We start from the raw sequence: 24,621 nt of genomic DNA on the forward strand, positions 1-24,621 counted from the left end.
CTTGATATGAACTCGAGACCGCACGATCAAACTCTTCCAAAAGCTAAGTTATGCCATTTTCTATCTATAATTTTGAAATCCACCTGTCTTGATATCGCAAAAACTTATGTATTGCAGACATTATTTTCTATTCATTTTTTTTTTTTCCAGGTTTGATTAAATTTTTGAACATTTCAACTGCACTTATCTTTCTTTTGCTCTTTTTTCTGCTGGTTTTTTCTCCAAATTATATCTGCACTATTAACTAAACACTGAAAAATGCTTTTTCTCAGCAGTATGCATTATTTCTTAACCAGTCTAAACTTAGTACCTAAGCCAAATTTTTCTACTCTTAACCCGCTTTTAAATGGGTTCTTCCAAACTAAATTAATACACCCCCCCCCCAAAAAAAACCCCGACCTCACAAATTGAAAGTTCCATTACGGTATCTTATAAAGGTAAAGCTTGAATGCTCAAATCATTCTCTATCGAGGTTAGATAAAGCCAAAAAAAAAAATAAATAAATAAATAAATAAAATTCACACATTATGGGGGGGGGGAAGATTATTTTCAAATATTCTCCTAAATTGGGAACGGAGTAACGGACTTATATTAAGTAGATATTAATAAGTCCTTACATTTTTTTTTCTTTTCAAATGTAGAGTAGATAATACACTGTGATTATGTTATCGGCAGCTCCAGTAACTCTCGCTTCTCCTTTTTTGTCCCTCAGTCCTCATTTCCAATGAAATGAGTGATTTTTCTGACAAAGGGTGAAGAAAAAACTGCTTTCCAGGTCGGTAATACTTCGTGAACAGTAGCCTGAGATGTCAGAAATTTTTCTGTTTCTATGTCTATCTTTGTGACCAAGTCACTAGTAAGGGTGCTGGAGGTAAACGTTTCATCTGGGCTGACGTTAACCGCCTGATAGTCAGGGACCCGAAACTTGGTTAATCACTAAGGAGGCTGTCCTATCAGCAAGTGCAAAGTACTGGGGCTGCTGTATTGCCATTTGGTGAATGGATTCTAGACCATGCAGTAGTTTCTGGTGGGGCCTCTCAATGCCATACTAGTGGGTAATTGTTACGACTTTACCTTATCATATGCTACAAAAAAAAAAAAAAATTTTTCCTCTCTTTCTCTCTTACTTTCCCTCTCTGTCCTACTCTAACCAAGTCTGTCGACCTGTTCCACAAACCCCAAAAACTCAACATGAAATATCTAAAAAAAACAAAAACATGTATAAACCTAGAACCCCATCCTCCAACATAGACCCCTACTACCATGTCTCCTTCTCCAACATCAGGGTCTACGTTCCAACCTTCCAGAGGTTGAAACCCAATTACAGGAGACGAAACCGGACTTACTCTTTCTAAGCGAAACTGATGAACTCTAGATGAGTTCAAAATAAAGGGATACTCTAACTTAACATCTAATTTAAGAACTCAAGTGATAAGTCATCTCCCTCTCAATACAGACCAATAAGTCTCTTGTGTGTTATGAATAAGTTACTGGAATCCATATTAAATTAAGAAGTAGTCAACCACCTCAGCAGAAATAACCTCCTTAGTGACATGCAATATGGTTTCCGTTCTGCTAGATCTACAGCTGATGTACTAACAGTTATATCCCATATGATTAGTGAATCTCTTGAAAAAGGCTTTCTTTCTTGGGCAATTGCTCTTGACATATCAAAGGCCTTTGATAAGGTTTGGCATAAGGGCCTACTTCACAAGATTTCCAGCTACGGTATAATAGGAAATGTTTTCTCAATAATTAAACCATTTCTCTCTGATAGGTTCATAAGAGTAGTGGTTGATGGGCAGCAATCAGTATTAATGCTGGAGTCCCCCAGGGGTCCATCTTGGGCCCAACTCTCTTCCTGATCTACATCAATGATCTCCCAAAACACATACTTAAATCATTCGTTGACATCTATGCTGATGACATGACCATCTACGGCAACACATCAAAGGCCGTAAATGACAAAGCTCTCTCTGATTCCCTCTCCTCGGATCTTGAGAGCGTGGTTCAGTGGGGGAAGATATGGCTGGTTACTTTTAATGTATCTAAAACCAAGCTCCTAACTTTACATCATCAACGCTCTGTTCCTCATCTATTATCAATTGAAATGGATGGCTCTCGTCTTGGAGAGGCTTCATGTTTTGACAAGCTCCTGGGTTTGACCTTTACTCCTGATCTTAAATGGAACACATATATCAAGTCTGTTGCCCGGGCCGCTGGGAAAATGGTGGGATTCTTCTACTGCTCCAGAAGATATCTCACTACTGATGCAATTCTCTATCTCTATAAAAGCCAAGTATGTCCAAAAATGGAGTACTGCTGCTACATCTGGGCTGAAGCTTAAAAAAAAAGCCTATCCTGCCTTGACAGAGTGCAAAATAGACTTCGTGGTTTAGTGGGGGATGCTCTCTTCTCTTCTCTGCAACCTCTCTCCCACAGAAGAGACGTTGCAAGGTGCTCGTCCGAGCTCCAATCTCTGGTCCCCCCCCCGCCAATCCTTCATGATAAACACCCGTCTAGCTAAAACCACTGTCAGTAATTTCCCCCACTCTTTATCTGTGCCTAAATCAAAACGTAGATTCCATGAACATAGCTTTTTTCTGAGAAGTGCACGCCTGTGGAATTCTCTTCTGTTTGCCTGTTTCCCACCTGGCTACAACTTGGATGTCTTCAAGTCCAACATAAACAAATTCCTGATTAATCGCCCCCTTAAGTAAGACACTTTATCAAATCTCCAATACCATTTATTACTACAATATTATCCCATTGATTATTGTGCATAAAATAATCCCTATCCCCAAGTGGCTTCCAGCCTTGATAAGTGGTTATCCCCATGTAAAAAAAAAAAAAACATCCCTATTTTTGTGTGTTTGTTCTATTATAAACAGAATATATTACATATTGACTCCTTCCATAAATCTACTTTTGAAAAAACAAAAAAAAAAAAAACATGAAATTCTGCTGATCAACAGGAACATTTCAATGAAACAAGTTAACTAAAAAAAAAATCACAGCAACAACATTTATGGCAACAAATAAACAAACAAAAAAAAAACATGCAACAAATATTTTTAAAGCAAGCAATTAAAACAATTTTGTTTGTGTTACTATGCAAGATAGTCCAAAAAGATGCATCCATTTTATTTACGTCATTATTCCTGAACACAGGCTTCTGTTTTCCAGGTCAAATGGAACGGGTAACATACATGGCAGAGGATCAAGATTGTACAGGTCTATTTCATGATGAAATTGATTACCTTTATTTAACTATACTTTCAGAAGGACTTTTCAGGAAAAAATGTTTCAATCAGATTCATAATAAAGCATCCCCTAGATAAATTCTGAGAGACAAAATTTATTTTGCGATGAAATTGGTTACTAAACAACTATACTTTCAAAAGTTTGCATTGGTGTAGCATCTATCTTTGCCACCTGGGGGCAGACGTAAGACTTGCCCTCCCCCTCCCTGGCCGCTGAATCCGTTAACTTTCAAAATTCCAGAAAGCCCTCAAAATATTTATTTTCATGGATATACAATCAAGGATCTAAAATCCATTTAAAAACAGTATTACACGCATAAAGCAAAAAACATATTACGACCATAAAAACTCATTTTGGTATAAAATTTCAGATTTCTTGTAAGCTTTTTATTATTTAAATTTTTTTACACTCTCAAAATGTTGCTCCCTGGCATGTGCCGCCCTCCACCTCTGCTATACCACTGGAAATACTTTTCAGGAAGAAATGCTTCAACCAGATTAACAATAAAGCATCTGGATAAATTCAGGAATATGAGAAGTTTGCAGAATTATATTGACAGTAGCAGTGGTCGACCATAAGATTTTAACTGTGAGAAAACGTTTGGAAGGTTATTACAAAGTTAAATATGCAAATATTTACAGTGATTTAGTACCAATGAGCTTAGATCAAGTCCATTATAAACTCTTGAGCTGTGCTTACAAAATGGTGGTATACTGGAGAAAAGTTATGCCACATATGTCTGTAAGAGAAGCCAATATTAGTCCAGAATTCTCCCAATATTAAAAAACGAAAATACAGAAAAATCTTTATGATGTACATATCCATCATGAAACAATAAGATCATATTCCAAAAATCACATCAATTAATCAAGCATTTTTTATTCAAATGGAAAATCATTTTTTACAATTTTTAGTTATTAATGGGAAATCATAGACATTACAAATCTGAAAATGAAGAAAAACAATCTCAGAAGTTTGATTTGAATTATTTTCCTTTGTTTATTTAAGATGACAAAACGAGATACTCCATCCTTGCTTCCTCATAACATTTGATTTGTTTAGTTAGAAAAAAAAAAAATACTTGATCAATTTGCATGATTTTTGGAATATGACACTTTCATTCCATCACAGGTATGTAGATTGTACAAATTTTTCTGTATTTTTGTTTTTAAAAGAAGGGAAATTCTGGACAATCACCAAGGTTATTAAAAAATTGGGTGCTTATTAAGATAGTCGACAGATTGATTTTTAAATATGTCCTTGTAAGCAGAAATAATATTACTTACTAAATAATAGTTAGTAATATATTCAAATATTATGAAAATTCATCGAGTAGAAAGTTATTTATAGTTGAAAGTAATTTTTATGAAAAATGAGGGAAAATTGCATTTTTTTTTCTTAGATGTTTTAACATAGTAAAATTTCAAACACAAGGGACATAACTCAAAGGCTAAAATGTTGGCTACCGTTGAATGATGACGAACTGTAACTTATAGCAAAAAACTAAAAAAACAACAGCAGTTTTTACTAAAAAAACAACAGCAGTTTTTCTACTCAATAACATTTCGTAATATTTGGATATATTACTATTTTCGACATGATAATTAAGCAATATTATTTTTGGTTACAATGACATGTTTAAAAATCTAACCTGTCAGCTCTATCTTAACAAGAATAAAAAATTGTAATGTTTACTTTCAATAATAAATGCTATTTTATTGCAAATGGTTGCATCTTTTTGAACCACTTTTTAATTAAAAAATAAAAAACGATTTAAGTATAACAATAAAAATAAAATGTTTAAATGCAACTCCATGTCAATCATGTTAGAAAATTGAATGAAACATCTAATTTTGAAAAAAATCTATCGAAGATGTTAAATGCGCGGGGCAAATTGTGTAAAAATAGAGCTTACACTACTGAAGTTATGGATTAAGGAAAGTTTTAATTTTGTATCGTTAAGCCTCATTAAAAGTTTAAAAACAAAGAAAATTTGCTTAGACTTTGAGAATAGTCCAAACCATTTCTGCAACAGGACAGCAATCTATCACTAATTATATTATCAACAATTTATTTATACACCTGGATTGAATGTTTTCTTATCGTACTTGTATAGAATAAGTACTACCATCCTATCAATGGAATTTTCTGGGAAATTTACGTAAAATGTAGGAAAGTGCCAAACAAAATGTTTGCCATTTTGTTGGGGTTTTTTTGGGGGCAAATGCTGGTCAATTTTTTCAATGAAAAATATATTATTTGTTATTACGAAGATGATTCAAATTGAAAAAAAAAATGAAAACATTCTATTTTTTTGTTACAAAAGTTTATGAATTTTGAATAACAAATGGTTACCAGGAAAATATTAATTTTTTTTGCTCAAATCGAGATAAATATTTAAATTTTTTCATATAATAAGCCAATGATAGCAAATAAATGTTTTTTTCTTTTTTTTACATGATGTATTTTGGCGCGTTTCAGTGTTTTACGTAAATGTCCTGGAAGATTCTGACAATAGGAAGGTCCTTATTCTTCATTAAAACAATCTATAAGAACGCTTCCATTGAAAATTAATTTCATCCCTAAAATAAAAATGGTAAAATAATTTAACTAATGAAACTATAATTTTATTTTATATAAAACAAATACTATAAAATAATATTCATTTGTTATTTAATGCTGAACATTTTTCAGAACTCGCTTAAAAATTAAAATATCTGATTTTAATAAAATTAAAATCACATGTCTAAGGCACTATTTCAGAGTGTTCCAAATTTTCAGTTTCTTTCGGCTATATTATGGAACAAAAAAGCGGGGGCAGAGGGGATTACAAAAAGTAATATGGTGTTTTAAACATAATGAAAATGGAAAAAGTAGTAGTCCTCATTCAATCTCAAGTGACATCAGGTCTTGTTAATTATTTTAATAAAAGAAAAAAAAAATAACAGAATTTAAACTTTTTAAGTAGTTAGGAAAAAGGTCACAAAAATGGTCACTATACATTCTCAAGGATTAGTGGTAAGCACAGCTAGTTTGAAAGGAATTAATTAGCCAAAGTATTAGTCGAAATAGCAGCACAAAATGGTTTATTAAAAAGAATTTTGCTGTCCAGATGAGTCCTAATTCCTGCTATATATTCACATGATTGGTGACAACAGAAAGAAATGCTATCCCTGAAATCCTTAAGAAAATACTACAATCCAACAAATAAAGTTCAGTCTATGACTGATCTGTCCACCAAGTCTCAATCTTGAATGTTCAACAGTCTTTGTTTTTATATTTCTGACTTTCTGAGATGAGGACTGGTAATTCGAACTAACCATTCTCATCTGGAGTGTTATTTTCACAATATTTTGGTCGATGTAACCTTCTTTGAATCTATTTTGTCGAATTTGTCAATTTTTCTTTCAAACTCAGAAATTTATACAGACTTTTAAACAGAACCCTTTATTTAATCCACAATGGTAACATGTTCTTGCTGTCAGCCATGACTAGGTAGATGTCCTGAAGTAATTCACAATTGTATTTTGAGTCCTGCCCACACTGAGGATTGAACCTTCAACCTCCAGAAGAGTGTAACTTAAAACTGGAGTAGTGGATAAAGTACATGGATTAAATAAAGGGTTCCATTCAAAATTCCATTCAGATTCTCAAGTTTTACAGAAAGATTTCTGAATTCAACAAGATACACCTAAAGAAGACCGTAGATTGCATCAACCGAAACATTGTGAAAATAACATTCAAGATAAGAGTGGTAGTCAAACAATCCAAATAATATGAAGTCTTTGTTTTACGTTTGTTCAATGATAAACACATCTGGATACGACATGCAAAATTGTCAATAACTCCAACACATTCATCTTTTGGCACCGTTCCGATTTCTGCTCCAATGACCCGCTTATGTTCAAGAATAGTTTGGACATTGTTTTTGATGATTGGAGATAATCCTGGGGGTGGTAGTAGAATAAGGTTCAGTATGTGTGAAGTCCATTCAGGCTCCTATCCCCTATTGATGAGACAATCATCAAAGTGTCCCCGTGCATATCACTGAATATTCATAACTAAAATTTAGTGAATAAGTCAGGCAATGAATGAAGTTTATTTGGATGAATCATGATTGAATTACAGAAATAATTGTGAATGTTATTAATGATTCTATTGTTGGCAATTTTGTTAAGACATCACTCTGTATTATTTTTGCAGTTTTGGACTTTCTTCCATCCCTGCAATATATATACCCTTTATAGTCTATCATCAGATTTTGCTTAGTGTCCGTTTTATACACTGGCCGATGTTAAAAAATTAAATTCCAAACTAACCATTTATTTGCATCCCCTTCTTCATAGTTGTTGTTTCACCATGTTTCAGCCAACACATCCTCTGGCCTTCTTCAGGTGATTAACCATGACGGGATGGGAATGCCAAGTCTCATAACTACATTCCCAATAATTACTGCCTTCCACAGTTGTTGTTGTCTCACCATGTTTTTGGCTTGCTTTGAGTAGGATTAAAACCGCTATCTTCAGACAATTTTCACCAAAGCAAGCCAGAGGTTTAATTGGCCAAATACATCGTAAGACAACAACTATAGAAGGCAGTAAGCACTGGGGATACAGTTACGAGACACAGCATTCCTATCTTGTCATAGTTAATCACCTGAAGAAGGCCAGAGGATGAGTTGGCTGAAATATGGTGAAACAACAACTATGAAGATAAGGATAACAGTCGGCAAATAAATAAATAAATACACAAATTACTCGTCTCAAAGAATTCAAATAAAAAATGATATATAATAACCTATTTCTGGCCAGGTCTTTATTTATTCCTCTTTCTTTGAACTCCATTTTCACCACCTCTTCCCATGTTTTCCTTGGCCTTTCCTTGTGAACTGGACTTACTATCTCAACTGGTCCACATCTAACGCAAGAACTCTCATCCATTCTTTTAATGCGACCATATCATCAAAGTCTCCTGTTCTGTACGCAGTTCACTATACTATCCAAATTTAATCTTCCTCTAAGGTTATCAGAACTAAGCCTGGTTTTAAGACTTGCATTACACAGCCATCATACCCTTTCTCTTCATGCAATGCATATCCTCAACTCTTACATGCCAGTTTTCATTTCCATATGTCACCACATTTTGGACACATGCTTCTTCTTGGTGACAATGGTAATGCTGCAGGTTACTAAAGGCAGAAGCTCCCTGAACTTACTGCAATCACACTAGCACCTGCTCCATCCTGTGCTCCAATGGTATCACCAAGATAACAAAGCTTCTTGACAACCTCAATAGCTTTGTCATTCGGATATACTTTGTAGCAGTGTTCTCAACCATCTACATTGTCTTGCACTTCTTTCATATAAACTGGTTATCTCCTCTCTAGCTACTAGCAATTTCATTGCACAATCCATAAATTAACACTGTATACAATCTTGATTGAAACATTGGCAGGTGGGAGGGTAGGGGTCTGTTTTATGGCATATCAATCCTTTGTCAGTTACTTAATGCTCAAATAAAACTTATAAATCTATTTGTTGGGTGCACTTAATTGAACACAAGTTGCTATTTTTTACCTACAGTTAGGAGGAGTTATGGATTCATATCTTTGTGCCAAAGATTTTAGTGCATAATAGGATTTAAACTTGGCATAAATGATTCCATAGTCCATGCTGGTATCCATTATGCTAATCATTCCTCATCTCCCATTTATTTATATAATTAAATAAACATGCCTTTCTATTTTACTATCAACTAGGGGAGAAGGAAAGATCTAATCAGATTTCAACGGATTCAATAAGCTGAAACAGTATCCACTAAGTATTACTTGGATTTTTTTTTTCAGCACAAAAAAAAGCAAGGTTTAAGGGAAATAGCAGCAGTAGTGAATGTTGTTTTCTATTGATTGAACAATGCCCCAATCAGCAGCTTCTTTCAGTCAATCAGAGGCACAAAAATGTTTACCTCTAAATTGTGCGCATAATATAAAAACCCAAACACACAGTTTTCTTCCTTTTTTTCTGGTTTTTCTTTCATATTTGAAATACTTGAGTACATCCAAAATTCAGTTTAGAGCTCTTTCACAAATGTATCTCAAATTCAGCTGAAGGATCTCGGCAGATACAAGTAACATGCATAAACTACTAAACACAGCAACAACGCATACACACTACCACTCCTAATGCCAGCTGAAACAAACGTTTATTCAATTTCTTCTAACAGACAAAACAACTCCTTCACCTAGAAAATTTCTGAACTCTCTTTAATTTTGTTTATTTTAACAAGTCGTTGTCAACGAAAAATTGAAGCATTTTATGTATAGCCATCATAGACAGACTTGAGCTTTCTTTTGACATTGCCTTATTTTAAATAAAGTCTTAAGAGTAACCAATAATTTCACGGAGGAGTCAACGTAAAAAGACAGCCGATTAAAGACACACTACAACAAAACGAAAGCGTACGTTCTTGGTTAAGAGTGCTTACATGCAGCAGCAGCAGCAGATGAAAAGCCGAGGAAGGAAGTTATGCGGCAAAAATTCTACTGCAACTCATCGTCAAGGTTAGTCAATTAGCCATAACCCATACGAGAGATTTTCAGCTACAACTGACCTGCCCACCATAGTCTTGGCTGTAGACGCGGCGTTCAATCACCTAGAAAAGAGAAATAGCAAAGAACAAAACAAAAATAAAAATGATTTAGAAATAAGGAAGTTCATTTTAAATTTCAGTCAGACATCTTTGGTAAGAGAGAGAGAGAGAGAGAGAGAGAGAGAGAGAGAGAGAGAGGGAGGGGGTGTAACATATGCATATACAGATAGTAGGTATAACCGACATGTCTATACATCTATCTGTATACTATTGACCTATATATCTATAAAAATGAGAATGTGTGTGTGAGGACAATTCTCAACCTATATACTCAACAAATTTTTGATCTACAGAATTTTGTATATAGGGTATTCAGACAAGTAGAAAACTTTAATCTGTTTTCATCCGGATAAAAGGGCTGCTAAGGGGTCAAAATTGGAAAATTGGTGCGTGGATGGGGGTTGTCGGATTTTTATTTGTTTGCTGTTTCACGAATGTGCATGCATGAATCGTTCACATGACAGATTACTTATGTTAAGAATAAGCAGGTTTGAAAACACTTTTTAAAGATTGCGTCAAGCCGGCCTAATGATTATCGTCTTGACTTGCTGTCTTTAGGTATTGGTTTCGATCTCAGCTTGAGTATTTTTTTTTTTTTACAAGAAGTGAACTTTTTAGAAAAAAAAAAAACATGATACTCACATGCGCATCTCTCAACTTCTTTCTGTTTTTTACTTCACTTTTTCAAAAGGAATTGAACGTTACATTTAATACTGGGCAACGCCGGGTGCATCTTCTACTATATTTATAAAACTGTGAATTTTACTCTTTTTCACACTTTATGACTATTATGAAGCAAGAAATGTATTTACTTGAAAATGGATGATGTTATAGATGATGAACAATAATTGTTAAAAGGTTTCTTGGTAAGAATCATTTGAGAAAGAGAAAGATAAGAGAAAGAGAAAAAGTGGAGAGAAAATAGAAGGAGAAAAGAGAGACAGAAGAAAAAATTGGGAGAGGGAGGAGAGAGAGAGATAGGAAGGGGAGAGGGAGAAGAAAAGAAAAAGAGAGAGGAATGAAAGATAGAGAGAGAGGAAGAACAGGGAAAGGAAAAAAGAAGATAAGAAAAGAGAGGAAGAGGGGGAAGAAAAAAAAATGACAGAAACGAGGAAGAAAGAGATATTTATTGCACTTATATACTAGACACACGGTTGTCAATCTTTTGAACTTCATAAACCAAAAAAATATATAATTACAAATTTGGTAGATTACTAATATTAACAAAAGTAGTAAATACATTTATATAATAATAATAGCAATTGAAAACTTTTATCTAATTAATATTAAATGCATCTATGAATGATAACAAAGTTATAGTGTAATTATTCAAATAAAACAAATTGAAAATTCAAAGTTTAAATGAAATCAGGGAAGGTGGTGGTGGTGGTGGTGGGTCACTAATCTAAAATTATTTTGTTGTTTGTCTACTCTGATTAAACGAATGAAGTGAGATTATCTTCAGTTTTGTTGTTTTGGGCCGAAAAGATAAATAAGTCTTCATACCTTATCAAAGAACTTGGCAACTTTAACAGCATTTGTGCTGCCAGGAGCCAAAGATTTTTTCTGTTTGCAATCCTGAAAAAAAAAGAAGATAGTGTTGGGACAATCGGAATCAGGAATTGAACAAAAAATCAGAATATTTGAGGGTACCATATCGGAAAAATTTGTACCGTTTTCTTTTAAATTGTCTTTTTTATTTTATTTTGTTTTGTTTAAAGTAAAATCTTCCATTGCTGGTAATAATGATAAAATAATAAATGTTTATTGATTTTAAACCAAGAGTGAAGCTAAAATTGATAGATCGTCCCCCATAAGTGTATCTTTACGTTTAGGAAAATATCTGCACTTTAACATGTGTGTTTTTATGAAAATTGTAGAAAAAAATACAACTAGATAGTTGACTATTTAGAGATTTATTAAGAATCAGAATCAGTAATTGTATCGGAATCAGGAATTTAGTATGGAATGAGCAATTGTATCGTAATTGGGAAAAATATTGAAATCGTTCCATCGCTAATATATATATATATATATATATATATATATATATATATATATATATTATATATTGTATATATTATTATGTCAGCCCCTTTTAAGAACTTGGTTCCTACTGTTGAGCACTCCAATTGAAATGAAAGTTGGTCACTTAAGCTCACATGTGCAGATCATGACATTATAATCATAAAAGATCATTCTCGCTGTCCAGACGTTTACGCTTTATATAAATGTTAATTTTAATTGTATTTCTTGTGGTTAATGTTGGCTGTGCCGTTTGTTCCTTGCTAATGGAGTCAGAGATGGCTACGTGGCCGGGTTCAAATCTCCCGACCGGCTACACTCGTAATTCTTTGCACTGATGATGATGATGGATGAAACACTAGTGTCTGTAAGTATTTAAAAAATAATTATATATATATAAAATTACAAAGATAAATATATATATCTTAAAATTTGAACCTATCAAAAGCTCAATATACTAGATAGAGCAATTAAAGAAAAAATATGTGATGAAAATAAAATTGAATAAATTACAATATTTATTGATCCATCAAATTCAAGCATAAAATTATAATATATATTATAATAATATTTATTATAAGTCCTTGTTTGAATCTAATGGGTCAATACATATATTGTAATTTACTCAATTTTATTTACATCATCTATTTTTCTTACATATACACATACATACAAAGACACATTAAAATGCTGGCTTTAGGTGAGTGTTTCAAAGAAAAATTTCTCTTTCTGTTCTTACCAAATTGAGTTCACCAGCTCCACATTCCTCAGCTACAGTCGAACGTCGAGAGAGGACGTTTTCTCGCAGACTCTGAGCCAGGTCAACTTTGGTGCCAATAACCAAAATAGGAATTTGGCTACCGACAAAACTCTCAGGATCAAACTCATATCTGCATGTATAAAAAAAAAAAAATGTAAATAAAATTAAATTGAAATTATATTTTAATAACCACATCAAATTACTTATAGGATCAGTTGAATCTATCGTAATATTTGGATGCAGGTGTCTATGGTTCAAATTGAAATTTTTCTAAATCAGGTTAAAATTAACCAAAGAATAGAAAATTCTATTGAGAAATATGTGTTAGGATATAACATGATTGTTAGGAAGACTATATGTGGCTTATTTAGAAGAAAGCATTATTTACTCGTTTCCAAGCGAATGAATAATAATAATAAAAAAACAATACTTACTCACTCGCATCTTTGTTTAGCCCTTTATGTAAAACTTCAGCCAACCATTTCCGTAGATTTTGGTGAGACTTTCTGTTGGTTAAATCATGGACAAGAATTATGCCTAAAAGATAAAATATGAAATATCGTGTTATATATGTAAAATACAGATACGCAACAATATTACTAGATCGAAAACGGTTGATGTGAAACATGGGTTTTCTGAAAGCGAGGAAAACTTGCAATTTGATGAGTACTAAATTGCTTTGTAAAGTTTCCCACATTTACATGAAATTTCATAAACACAGTTTTTTGTCATGAGTTTTTCAGTTGGGAGTTTTACATGCATCAGGTATTTTGGAGTGTTGAGTTGTTCTTAAACACTGTCCTAATATCGTATCGACTGCATATTTAAAAAATTTTTTTAGACAGGCCCTTCAAGTATGGCGAGCAGACCGTGGTGTCTCTTGGTGTTTGATCTGGATTTTCTGGAGCTGATGTCATGCTCTTTGGGTAGTTGCTTTGATAAAGGATTGTTCTTAAACTGGCTATCTCTTCCTGATATGTAGTGTTACTATTACATATTGTCCTCGCCCGATGTTGTAGGCATTGGACTATACCTTTCTTCACAGCCCGTGGGTGGTGTGAGTTAAAGTTAAGGTATCTTCCTGTAAAGGTTGGCTTTCAGTATACGAATATCACGAAGCTCTGATCAGTGCAGGTTATCAATACATTTAGGAAGGATAGTTTGTTATCATGTTCCTTTTCCATAATGAACTGAATGGATGGATGAATTGAGTTCACAAGTTCCAGTAGTACTTGGACATGCTCCTGGTGGGGCCAAAGTATGAAAGTGTCATTGTAACCACATCGTGGGTATTTTGTGGGGCTGATCTTATTGCCAGTTCCTTGAAGTGTTCCATATATATGTTGACTAGCACTGGCAATAGTGGTGATCCCATAGCTAGGCCTTCTTCTCGTTGGTATATATCGGTTCCTATCATGAAATGTGTGGTGTTTACACAGAGGGATAGCATCTCCGTAAGGTTGTTCGAATTCTTGTAATGCTGAGCCAACCCTCTTTTCCTTAGTAGAGAAAAAGAAGCATCAACACCCGAAGAAGGTCGCAGGTTGCAGCGACCGAAACGTTGTGCTAATAACACCCAAGATGAGAATAATTGTCTGATTAATCAACATAACACAAGCATCCCTGGTCAATGTTTCGCAGAAACAAATGAAAAACCAACAGACTCAGAAGATATCCGATGTATTCCCACTTTAACATTAAATGTGCTGTTGATTCTAACATGTGTTTGAGCATTTCTGTATATTGATTGAACAACTTTTATACCAATCACTCGCTTGTCCCTAATTTATGCAAAGCTCAACAGATAACATTTCTTGCCACTCTGAACAATAAAACAAAAAAAACTTGTCTTTCTTCCAAGGTTAAATGACTTACCATGAACTGGATTGTAAAAAATATATCGGCTGTTCTTGTGTTGAATAGCCCCTCCAATATCCCATAATTCCACAAAATATGTCCGCTCTTCAGGTGTTCCAGCTTTGTATTCGTGTAACTGAAAAAATAAAAATTTACTAACATCATTTTTTGTACCGCATTTTGTTTAGTTTAATTATGAGTAATTGTATACTATTTCGATGAACACAAAGTCATTATTTTAATCATAAAAGGAGGAAAATAGCTGGTTCATGCCTTTTCAGGAGAGTAGAAAGTGGACCATGGGTTTACTTTCCACATCTTCGTAACTCGCACTTCCCTTGTTTTGTCCTTTAGTCCTCACATTTGATGAACGATATTTCTGATAAAGGGGAAAGAATTGCTGTTTTCTGGGTCAGAATTTGTAACAAGCATTTATTGTTGGCTAATTTTTGATCTTGAAGTAATATGTTTGTTTTTTTTTTTTATTTTAGCCCCTTACATCAGGTGGCTTCACATTTTGTCCGAAGCAAATTCTATAAAAATATAAAATTTTAGTGTATAACTGAACACAATTTCGAATCTAGCAAAAATGCTTCTATAGTTCTTTGATGGTATCTATTAGGACCCACCACCATTTTTTTATTAATTAAAAACAGAATGTAAAAAAAAAACATTAAATAAAAAATAAAATTGGATCGAATAGAGCAGGATTTTTGCATAAGAACCATGCATGCAATAGACAATGGCCACCGAATACTGAAAGCACAAATAAGACTTCCAGAACATCTAAGTAATACTATGTGTCTGTAATACACACAGCTGAAGGTTGGCCAAATGAGAAAACATGGTCATATGGAATCGAAAACATAACTGGTCACAAATGGATGGTCGCATTCAATGCTGCCAAGACTAAGCTTGTTTCCTTCAATAATTACGAGAAACTTTCTCTACCACCAATAGCAATGGCCAAAGACACATTACCTGAAAGTACTTCTTTTAAAATCCTTGGCCTAACGTTCACAGGGAACAGCAGTTGAAACAACTACATTGAGAACATTGCTAAGACCAATGCGATAAAGGTAAGCTCTCTCTACCATGCTAGAAAACTACTAGTACCTGAAAGTGTCTTGTACCTCTATAAGTAGCATTACAAGCATATGCTGTATTTTCGTGGACATCGGCAATATTACATACCTAATGTGCTTCAACAAGTCATATCTTTTTTATTTGTTGGTCAGTTTTTAAAGGAATTATGTTGATGGAAAGAGAATAAAATAAGCATTCCAATGATGTTAATTTATTTTTCTTTTATGCGTTCAATGTTTTTATGCTACAAGTTAAAAATGAAAAATTGGTAAAAAAAATGACGACAAAAAGAGAAACACTTTTTTTCAATGTTTTCATTTTTATACGTTACGTTTGGAGACACATGCACGGGGTTAAATTTGATTGGATATGGCTGAAATTTTACAAGCTATATAAACAAAGAAGTCCATCTCTACTGGTGTTTGATTTTGATTTTTACAACGATAGGAAGCAAAGTTACGAACGAGCAAAGTTGACGAAGAATATTTCAAAATTGATAAGATAAATCTGCATATATCATCCATTTTCATATAAATAATAGTTTCAGAATTATTTTCATGTATAATATGTAAATATTTGATAATTATTAATTGCGCGGAATTTTATTTCAAATGTTATCTTTTATAGAAATCAAATTCGCTTACAGAAAAACGGTCGCTAAGCGCATCATGCGCTGAGCTGACTAAAGCATTCTCTTAAAAATAGAAAACCGTTTCTGCTTTCGTCTTACTAGACTAGTCATTTTTTATTCTGAGTTCATCAATTTAAAAAAATTATTTTCAAGTTTTTCAAATTTGATTTCCAAACAATACTATTTTGTTGTTTTTAACACTTTCAGTACACATGTACTAAAAGCGTTAAAAAATTTCTTTCAATACAGTTTGCAATTTGGAGACGGAATTGTTTTTGTTGAGATAAGTGATTTCAATCATACTTTTTATTTTAGATTTAAAATATTAACAACTCCATTTTATTTCAGTATTTAATTTGTGTATTTCTGTTTTATTAAATGCTAGCTTTTTTCTAGTCCAATACCGGCTTCCATCTTATCTCGAAATTACTTATAACGGCACCAACTTACTTTCGGAAGACCCCCCCCCCCTATCAGCCTTTTCTTTTATATCGTAAGCTTCTTAAAACGTTACTAGCTTAAGTTCAGAATAAAATCACGATTTTCTTTTAACGGCTAATTTAAAAAAAAAAATGTTTTGAACGCTACTAACTGAATTTCTTTCAATACAGTTTGCAATTTGGAGACTGAATTGTTTTTGTTGAGATAAGTGATTTCAATCATACTTTTTATTTTAGATTTAAAATATTAACAACTCCATTTTATTTCAGTATTTAATTTGTGTATTTCTGTTTTATTAAATGCTAGCTTTTTTCTAGTCCAATACCGGCTTCCATCTTATCTCGAAATTACTTATAACGGCACCAACTTACTTTCGGAAGACCCCCCCCCCCCTATCAGCCTTTTCTTTTATATCGTAAGCTTCTTAAAACGTTACTAGCTTAAGTTCAGAATAAAATCACGATTTTCTTTTAACGGCTAATTTAAAAAAAAAAATGTTTTGAACGCTACTAACTGAATTTCTTTCAATACAGTTTGCAATTTGGAGACTGAATTGTTTTTGTTGAGATAAGTGATTTCAATCATACTTTTTATTTTAGATTTAAAATATTAACAACTCCATTTTATTTCAGTATTTAATTTGTGTATTTCTGTTTTATTAAATGCTAGCTTTTTTCTAGTCCAATACCGGCTTCCATCTTATCTCGAAATTACTTATAACGGCACCAACTTACTTTCGGAAGAACCCCCCCCCCATCAGCCTTTTCTTTTATATCGTAAGCTTCTTAAAACGTTACTAGCTTAAGTTCAGAATAAAATCACGATTTTCTTTTAACGGCTAATTTAAAAAAAAAATGTTTTGAACGCTACTAACTGAATTTCTTTCAATACAGTTTGCAATTTGGAGACGGAATTGTTTTTGTTGAGATAAGTGATTTCAATCATACTTTTTATTTTAGATTTAAAATATTAACAACTCCATTTTATTTCAGTATTTAATTTGTGTATTTCTGTTTTATTAAATGCTAGCTTTTTTTTTTTTTTTTTTTTCCTCGTACATGTTTATTTATCTACCGAGTTGATAGCAAAAATTACGAATTATACTCATTTATAGTTCGTGTGAGGGGAATCTATCACCATACTTTCCCTTAAACACGTCCGTTGGACTTTTATTAAGTACAATACTTAATAGTTTTTTTTTTTTTTTTTTTTTTTTAATGGAGAGTAGAAAACGCATTGTGGATGCGTTATCGGCAGCTCCTGTTACTCTCGCTTCTTCTTATTTGTCCCTCAGTCCTCATTTTTTAAATGAGTGATTTTTCGGACAAAGGGAGAAGAAAAAGCTGTTTTCTAGGTTGGCAGTATTTTTGTGAACAGTTGGCTGAGATGGCGGAAATTTTCTGTTTCTATGTCTATCCTTGTAGCCATGTCACTAGTAAGGGTGCTGGAGGTAAACGTTTTGTCTGGGCTGACGTTATCCGCCTGATAGTCAGGGACCCGAACCTTGGATTAACCACTAAGGAGACTGTCCTATCAGCAGGTGCAAAGTACTGGGGCTGCTGTATTGCCATTTGGTGAATGGATTCTGGACCATGCAGTAGCTTCTGGTGGGGCCTCTCGATGCCATACTAGTGGGTAATTGTTACGGCTTTACCTTATCATTAGCTACAAATAAAAAAAAAAAAATTCTTCGTTTCTTTTTCTCTCTTAATTTCCCCTCTCTGTCCTGCTCTAAGTAAATCTGTCGACCTAGTCCACAAATTCCAAAATTTCATCATGACAAGTTTCAAGAAAAAATACACGATTAAACCCGGTTCTCCAACTTCCAACGTAGACCCCATGTCTCCTTCTCCAACATCAGGGGTCTTCGTTCTAACCTTCCAGAGGTTGAAACCCAATTACAGGAGACTAAACCAGACCTTTTATTTTTAAGTGAAACTGGCATTGGACAGGCTATTTCCCTAGATGAGTTTGCAATTTCAGGATACTCTAACTTAACTTCTAAATCTGACCCCCAAGATCGCCATGGGCATGGAATATGTGCCTATATTAAAGATAGCTTTCCATGTGGGAGGGACATCTCCAGGGAAGATCCTAACTTACCCTATATGTGCTTCCGGGTTGCTTTAGCTCACACTACTGCATTTATATTTACTCTCTATCGCCCCCACAACAGCGGAGTTACTATCTTTCAAAGCATATCTGAGAAAATTGACCAAGTCCTTTCTACTTATCCTTCAGCTAACATTCACATATGTGGAGACTTCAATGTTCACAACGTCGAATGGTTGACTCACTCAAACAAGACCGATGATGAGGGGAGGTTCTGTCATGATTTCTCCATTGCCTATGACCTCACTCAGATTGTTCAGGAACCTACCCGTGTGCCCGATAATGACGGCCAGTATGCGAGCCTACTAGACCTTTTTCTCACAACTTGCCCTGAACTATGTTCAGTTTCTGTTCTGTCGCCTCTTGGATCTTCCGACCACTCTGTTGTATCAATTAAGATAAAAATGAAATGTAATAAGTCCCCAGACGTACCTCTTCATCGTACAGTATATCGATACACTAAGGCTGACTGGGATAGCTTCCGTACATTTATATCTGATCTACCTCTGCATTCCATGTTTAAAAAGGATGTGTCCTCTATAGTATTAGACCTAACTGAATGGTTAATTGTAGGTATTGACCATTTCATACCCTCTAAAAAGTTTCAGCAAAAACCTAACAGCCAGCCATGGTTCTCTCCAGAATGTGCTGCTGCCATTGCGCACAGAAATCACTTTTTCCACTGCTTCAAACGTAATAGATGTATGGAAACTAAAGCCGTTTTCAGGACTGCCAGCAACCATTGTAAGAAAGTAATAAGGAACGCAAGAGTGTTGTATGCTCAATCTGTTAAGTCCAAAGTAGCTGAGCAGCGGCTTGGTTCCCACCAGTTTTGGCAAATAGCAAACAGAATCCTGAACAGAAGCGTGCGCTCCATCCCAACTATTATCAACGGACCTGAGGTAATCTCGTCAGCATCAGACAAAGCCAAACTCTTTGTCAAGAACTTTGAAGCTAATTCTACCCTTTGCGACCAAGACCGCCAACCCCCAATATTTCCTCCTGTATCAGAAAACACGCTATGTGATATACGTATATCTGTACGTGATGTTGCGAAGCTAATCAAAAACCTTGATTCGAGTAAAGCAACTGGCCCTGATGGTATTCCAATTATAGTACTCAAAAAACTTCAACCTGAATTAGCGCCCATACTTACAAAACTGTTTAAACGTTGTCTTAAGGAGAATAGTTTCCCATCTCCCTGGAAAATCTCATCAGTATGCCCTGTATTTAAGAATTCAGGTGATCGCTCATCCCCCTCTCAGTACAGGCCAATAAGTCTCCTGTGCGTCATGAGTAAGTTGCTAGAATCTGTGTTAAATACAGAAGTAATCAAACATCTCAACAAAAATAACCTTCTTAGTGACACTCAATATGGTTTCCGTTCTGCTAGATCTACAGCAGATGTCCTTACAGTTATATCGCATAGGATTAGCAAATCTCTCGACGGTGGCAATCTTTCTAGGGCAATTGCTCTTGACATATCTAAAGCCTTTGATAGGGTATGGCATAAAGGTTTACTTCATAAGATCGCTAGCTATGGTATAGCTGGAAAAGTCTTCTCAATTATTAAATCATTTCTTTCTGATAGGTTCATAAGAGTAGTAGTTGAGGGGCAAAAAATCAGAAGCTCACAGTATTAATGCCGGTGTCCCTCAGGGATCCATCCTGGGCCCAACTCTTTTCCTGATCTACATTAATGATCTTCCAAATCATATCCTTACATCATTTGTTGACATTTATGCTGACGACACTACCATTTATGGTACCACATCTAAGACAGTAAACGACCAAGTTCTCTCCAATTCTCTCTCCTCTGATCTTGAGCACGTAGTACAATGGGGAAAGGAGTGGCTGGTTACTTTTAATGCATCTAAAACCAAGCTTCTCTCTTTACATCATCAACATTCTAATTCACATTTGTCTTCAATTGAAATGAATGGCTCTCGTCTTCAGGAGGCCTCAAGTTTTGACAAGCTTCTGGGCTTGACCATTACTCCTGATCTTAAATGGAACACGTATATCAAATCTGTTGCCAAGGCCGCTGGAAAAATGGTGGGATCTTTCTATCGATCCAGTAGATATCTCACTGCTGATGCTATTCTCTATCTATATAAGAGCCAGGTACGTCCAAGGATAGAATACTGTTGCCACATCTGGGCAGGAGCTGCTAGAAAGGACTTGTCCTGCCTTGATATAATTCAAAATAGACTTCGTAGCCTCGTAGGAGATGTCCTTTTCACTTCCTTGCAACCTCTATCTCACAGAAGAGATGTTGCGAGTTTGTCTCTGATGTATCGTTATTTTCATGGAAAGTGTTCAACTGAGCTTCAATCTATGGTACCCCCCTCACCAAACTTTCACAAGAAACACTCGTCTAGCTGTAAACACTATCAATAATTTCCCCCACTCTTTATCTGTGCCTAAACCTAAACGTAGATTCCATGAACAAAGCTTCTTTCTTAGAACTGCACGCCTGTGGAATTGTGTTCCGTTTTCCTGCTTTCCGGCTGACTACAATATGGTTGTGTTCAAGTCTAAAGTAAATAAGTTCTTGATGAGCCGTTCCATATAAGTTATTAAATTTACCAAATTTTCATTACTAATGATTACTATATTGACCAATTTCTACTGTACACTCTTTAACCCTTATCCTTGAGTGGCCTCTGGGCCTTGATAATGTGGTGATGCCTTTGTAAAAAAAAAAAAAAAAAAAAAAACAACACAATGTACTAAGTACATGCGTTTAACTACTTATTTGTACTTGAGGTAGAACTGTGTTTTTTAGTGATCAAAAAAACAAAAAAGCATAACAAATAAAAGGTACTTATGCACTTATGCTACCATGCTGAAATAATAACGTTATTATTTAGAAACCTATTCTTAACATGGGGAAGGAAGGGTGTTTTTTGTTAACTATTCTGTACTTTTACTTAACAATTAAATAAAAAAAGATATTGTGAAACTTGAATTTATTCTTAATTCATTGTCAAGACTATTTTTTCGAATCTGTAAAACAAACCAGTTTTTTTTTTTAACTGAGGATATCTAAATAATAATAATAATAATACGAATAATTGGGTGGTTCGATAAAGAATTTCATTGTGATGCATTTTGTAAATTTTTACCTTGTTTCCACCTTAACATTTTTCTTTATAGGTTTTTGAGTATACTACAAACGAATATCGCATTTAAATTTTCTGCAAATAAGTAGCTTTCCGGATATTAAGTAATGTCATTTCTTACGTTGTTGCTGGTGGCCATCTTGGTATGCGCATTTGCGCGTATCAAGATGGCCACCAGCGATAACATAAGAAATGACATTGCTTAATATCCTTATTTATTTGCAGAAATTTAAATGCGATATTCGTTTTCAGCATACCTTAAAACCTATACAAGTAATTTTAAATGTTAAAGTAGAAACAAGGTAAAAAAAATTACCGTTTTATTTCTTTGTTTAAATAATTGAATTTTCAGTAAAACAACAGAATAGAAATGACAAAAAATACCATCAACTGGTGAATATATAGTTGTTGCTTATCAGGATTCCTGGTATCCTGGCACTATGAAAGTTACATCAAGGATTCATGTAAAGTACGATTTAGGGTTGCATCGCAGAAAATAGGGGTATATTTTGTACCAGATAGAGAGAATTAACAAAATTAACAATTGGACTGGTCCCAAAATGCATAAATTCTGGTCAACTATGGGAATTTCCATCTTTTACAGAAATCCAAAATCTATATGAAAATTTTTCTTTGATATATTTCTGAGATTAATTCATATCTACTCCATTTTTTTTCTTTGAAGGGAGTAGTAAATACCGGCCATGAATGCTCTTTAGGCATTCAATGGCTACACCCAAGATTAAGCTCTCCTTTGGTGAGGAGGCAGGAAAATGCCTATTCACAATAAAGCTATACCACTATAATACTTAGCTTTGTTCATAAATAGACACCCACTGTATGCGCCAGTTTTAAAAAAATTTAAATTTGTACATCTGAATTTATAATTCATGGCTTATGGTACAGAGATGCATTAGATTTGACTAGATTTTTTCTTTTTAGATAATTGTTATCAACTTGCATAAAAAGACCTATGTAAAAGATGCTTAAAACCGTTTGAATTATGTAAATACCATCAGTAGTTCAAAAGTTATAAGAATTTTAAGTGCTAAAATTTTTCTTTTCCATGGACATTTTTCTTTAGAAAAAGTGGGTTAAATTATGGACCTCAACATTTCAAGAAATTCGGTAATTTCGCCACCATTTATTTATTTCTCAAGCTATTCTCATGAAACTTGGTACTCTTATGTATAATTGTGTACTCTTTCTGATTATGCAGTCCAATCTGATATATTTCTTTACCACAAGCCATGAATTATAAATTAAGATGTACAAATTAAAATTGTTTTTAAACTGGCGCATGGTATCATATAGTGGGTGTCTATTCATGAACAAAACTAAGTATTATAGTAGTATTTAAATATAGCTTTATTGAGAGCAGGCATTTTCCTGCCTCCTCACCAAAGGAGAGCTTAATCTGGGTGTAGCCATTGAATGCCTAAAGAGAATCCATGGCCACTATTTACTACTCCGCTCAAATAAAAAAAAAATTTGAGTAGATATGAATTAATCTCAGAAATAAATCGAAGGAAATTTTTCATATAGATTTTGGATTTCTGTAAAAGATGGAAATTCCCATAGTCTACCAGAACTTATGCATTTTGGGACTAGTCCAATTTTCAATTTTGTAAATCCTCTATCTGGCCCAAAATATACCCCTATTTTCTGAGATGCAACTCACTTAATAGATTTGGTTTGAGTCGCATTCAGTCTATTTAAGAGTCAGATATGTTCTCATAGGAAGTACTGCTACTACATAATAAATAATAAAACAAGCATTTAAAAAATGGAATGAATTACATTGAAATTCTATACGAATGACTCTCGATGCAGGATTAAAAATTAAGAGACCAAGATCCAGTATCACCAAGTATGTTGCATTCATAGAAAAACAAATACCCAAAATAACAAAAATTCATAAGGGTATGCTCACCCTTTAAGATATCATTAAACTATCATCTGAATTTTCAAGTGATGAAGAAACCCGATTTAAAGCCACTCGAGGATAAGAAAGAATGAGATGTATAGATAGCCTGTTGATCGATAGAGAACATTATCAGAGGATTTAAACTGATGAATGGAATTAAATTTGACAACTTATGGGGGAGGGGAGTTGACAAGATTTTGTTGACATTGAATTTAAAGAATACTATGTTGTAGTCTGCAGAGAAGCAGTAGTGTGGCAACATATTTGACAAATGGGGAGTTAAATATGCCTAAAGATGGAAGTAATGCTTCTTTATTACTTTGACAGAGTATAAAATTGACTTTGAAATCTAGTGGGGATAGTCACTTCTGTTTATTGCAGCCTCTATCTCACTAACGAGATATTGGTATTCTTTCCCTGCTCTATTCTTATTTCTGTAGGTGTTCAATTGAGTTCCACTCTTTGGTTCCTTCTTATAAGTGATTCACGGCAAAAATTTGTCTTCCTACCACAGCAATATAAGATTTTATTTTCTACTTTCAAATCAAACACAATTTCCATGAACATAGTTTCTTTTCAAGCATTTGTCATCACTGCAAACTACAACATGGTTGTCTTCACTCTCAATATCAACAAATACTTGTCAGAAACAGTCCTTAATCCAATTTTCATCATTCCATCCATCAGTTTAAACCCTCTCATAATATTTTTCATCATTACAACTGACAATCCATATATTTCTTTA

General features: G+C 34.0%; 1 protein-coding gene across 2 annotated transcripts in view; it reads right to left on the reverse strand.

Annotated features, from left to right (window-relative positions):
• The window catches only part of LOC145286181 (rab-like protein 3), a 41,682-nt gene that overhangs the window by 9,431 nt on the left and 7,630 nt on the right, over positions 1-24,621 (reverse strand). The window contains exons 3-7 of one of the 2 annotated variants that reach the window (XR_013869118.1): positions 14,573-14,690; positions 13,132-13,234; positions 12,677-12,827; positions 11,419-11,490; positions 9,748-9,915 (exon numbers count right to left, since the gene is read on the reverse strand). Coding sequence is in view for 1 of the 2 variants with exons in the window: in XM_080134970.1 (XP_079991096.1) it covers positions 9,874-9,915; positions 11,419-11,490; positions 12,677-12,827; positions 13,132-13,234; positions 14,573-14,690 (486 nt within the window). In the remaining variant the exon portion in view is untranslated. The remainder of the gene's footprint in view (positions 1-9,747; positions 9,916-11,418; positions 11,491-12,676; positions 12,828-13,131; positions 13,235-14,572; positions 14,691-24,621) is intronic. The other variant, XM_080134970.1, reaches the window with a different exon arrangement.

Source organism: Euprymna scolopes, chromosome 10 (assembly GCF_053919585.1).
Source record: "Euprymna scolopes isolate OS-2025 chromosome 10, ASM5391958v1, whole genome shotgun sequence".
In the NCBI taxonomy this organism is placed as follows: Eukaryota; Metazoa; Mollusca; class Cephalopoda; order Sepiida; family Sepiolidae; genus Euprymna; species Euprymna scolopes.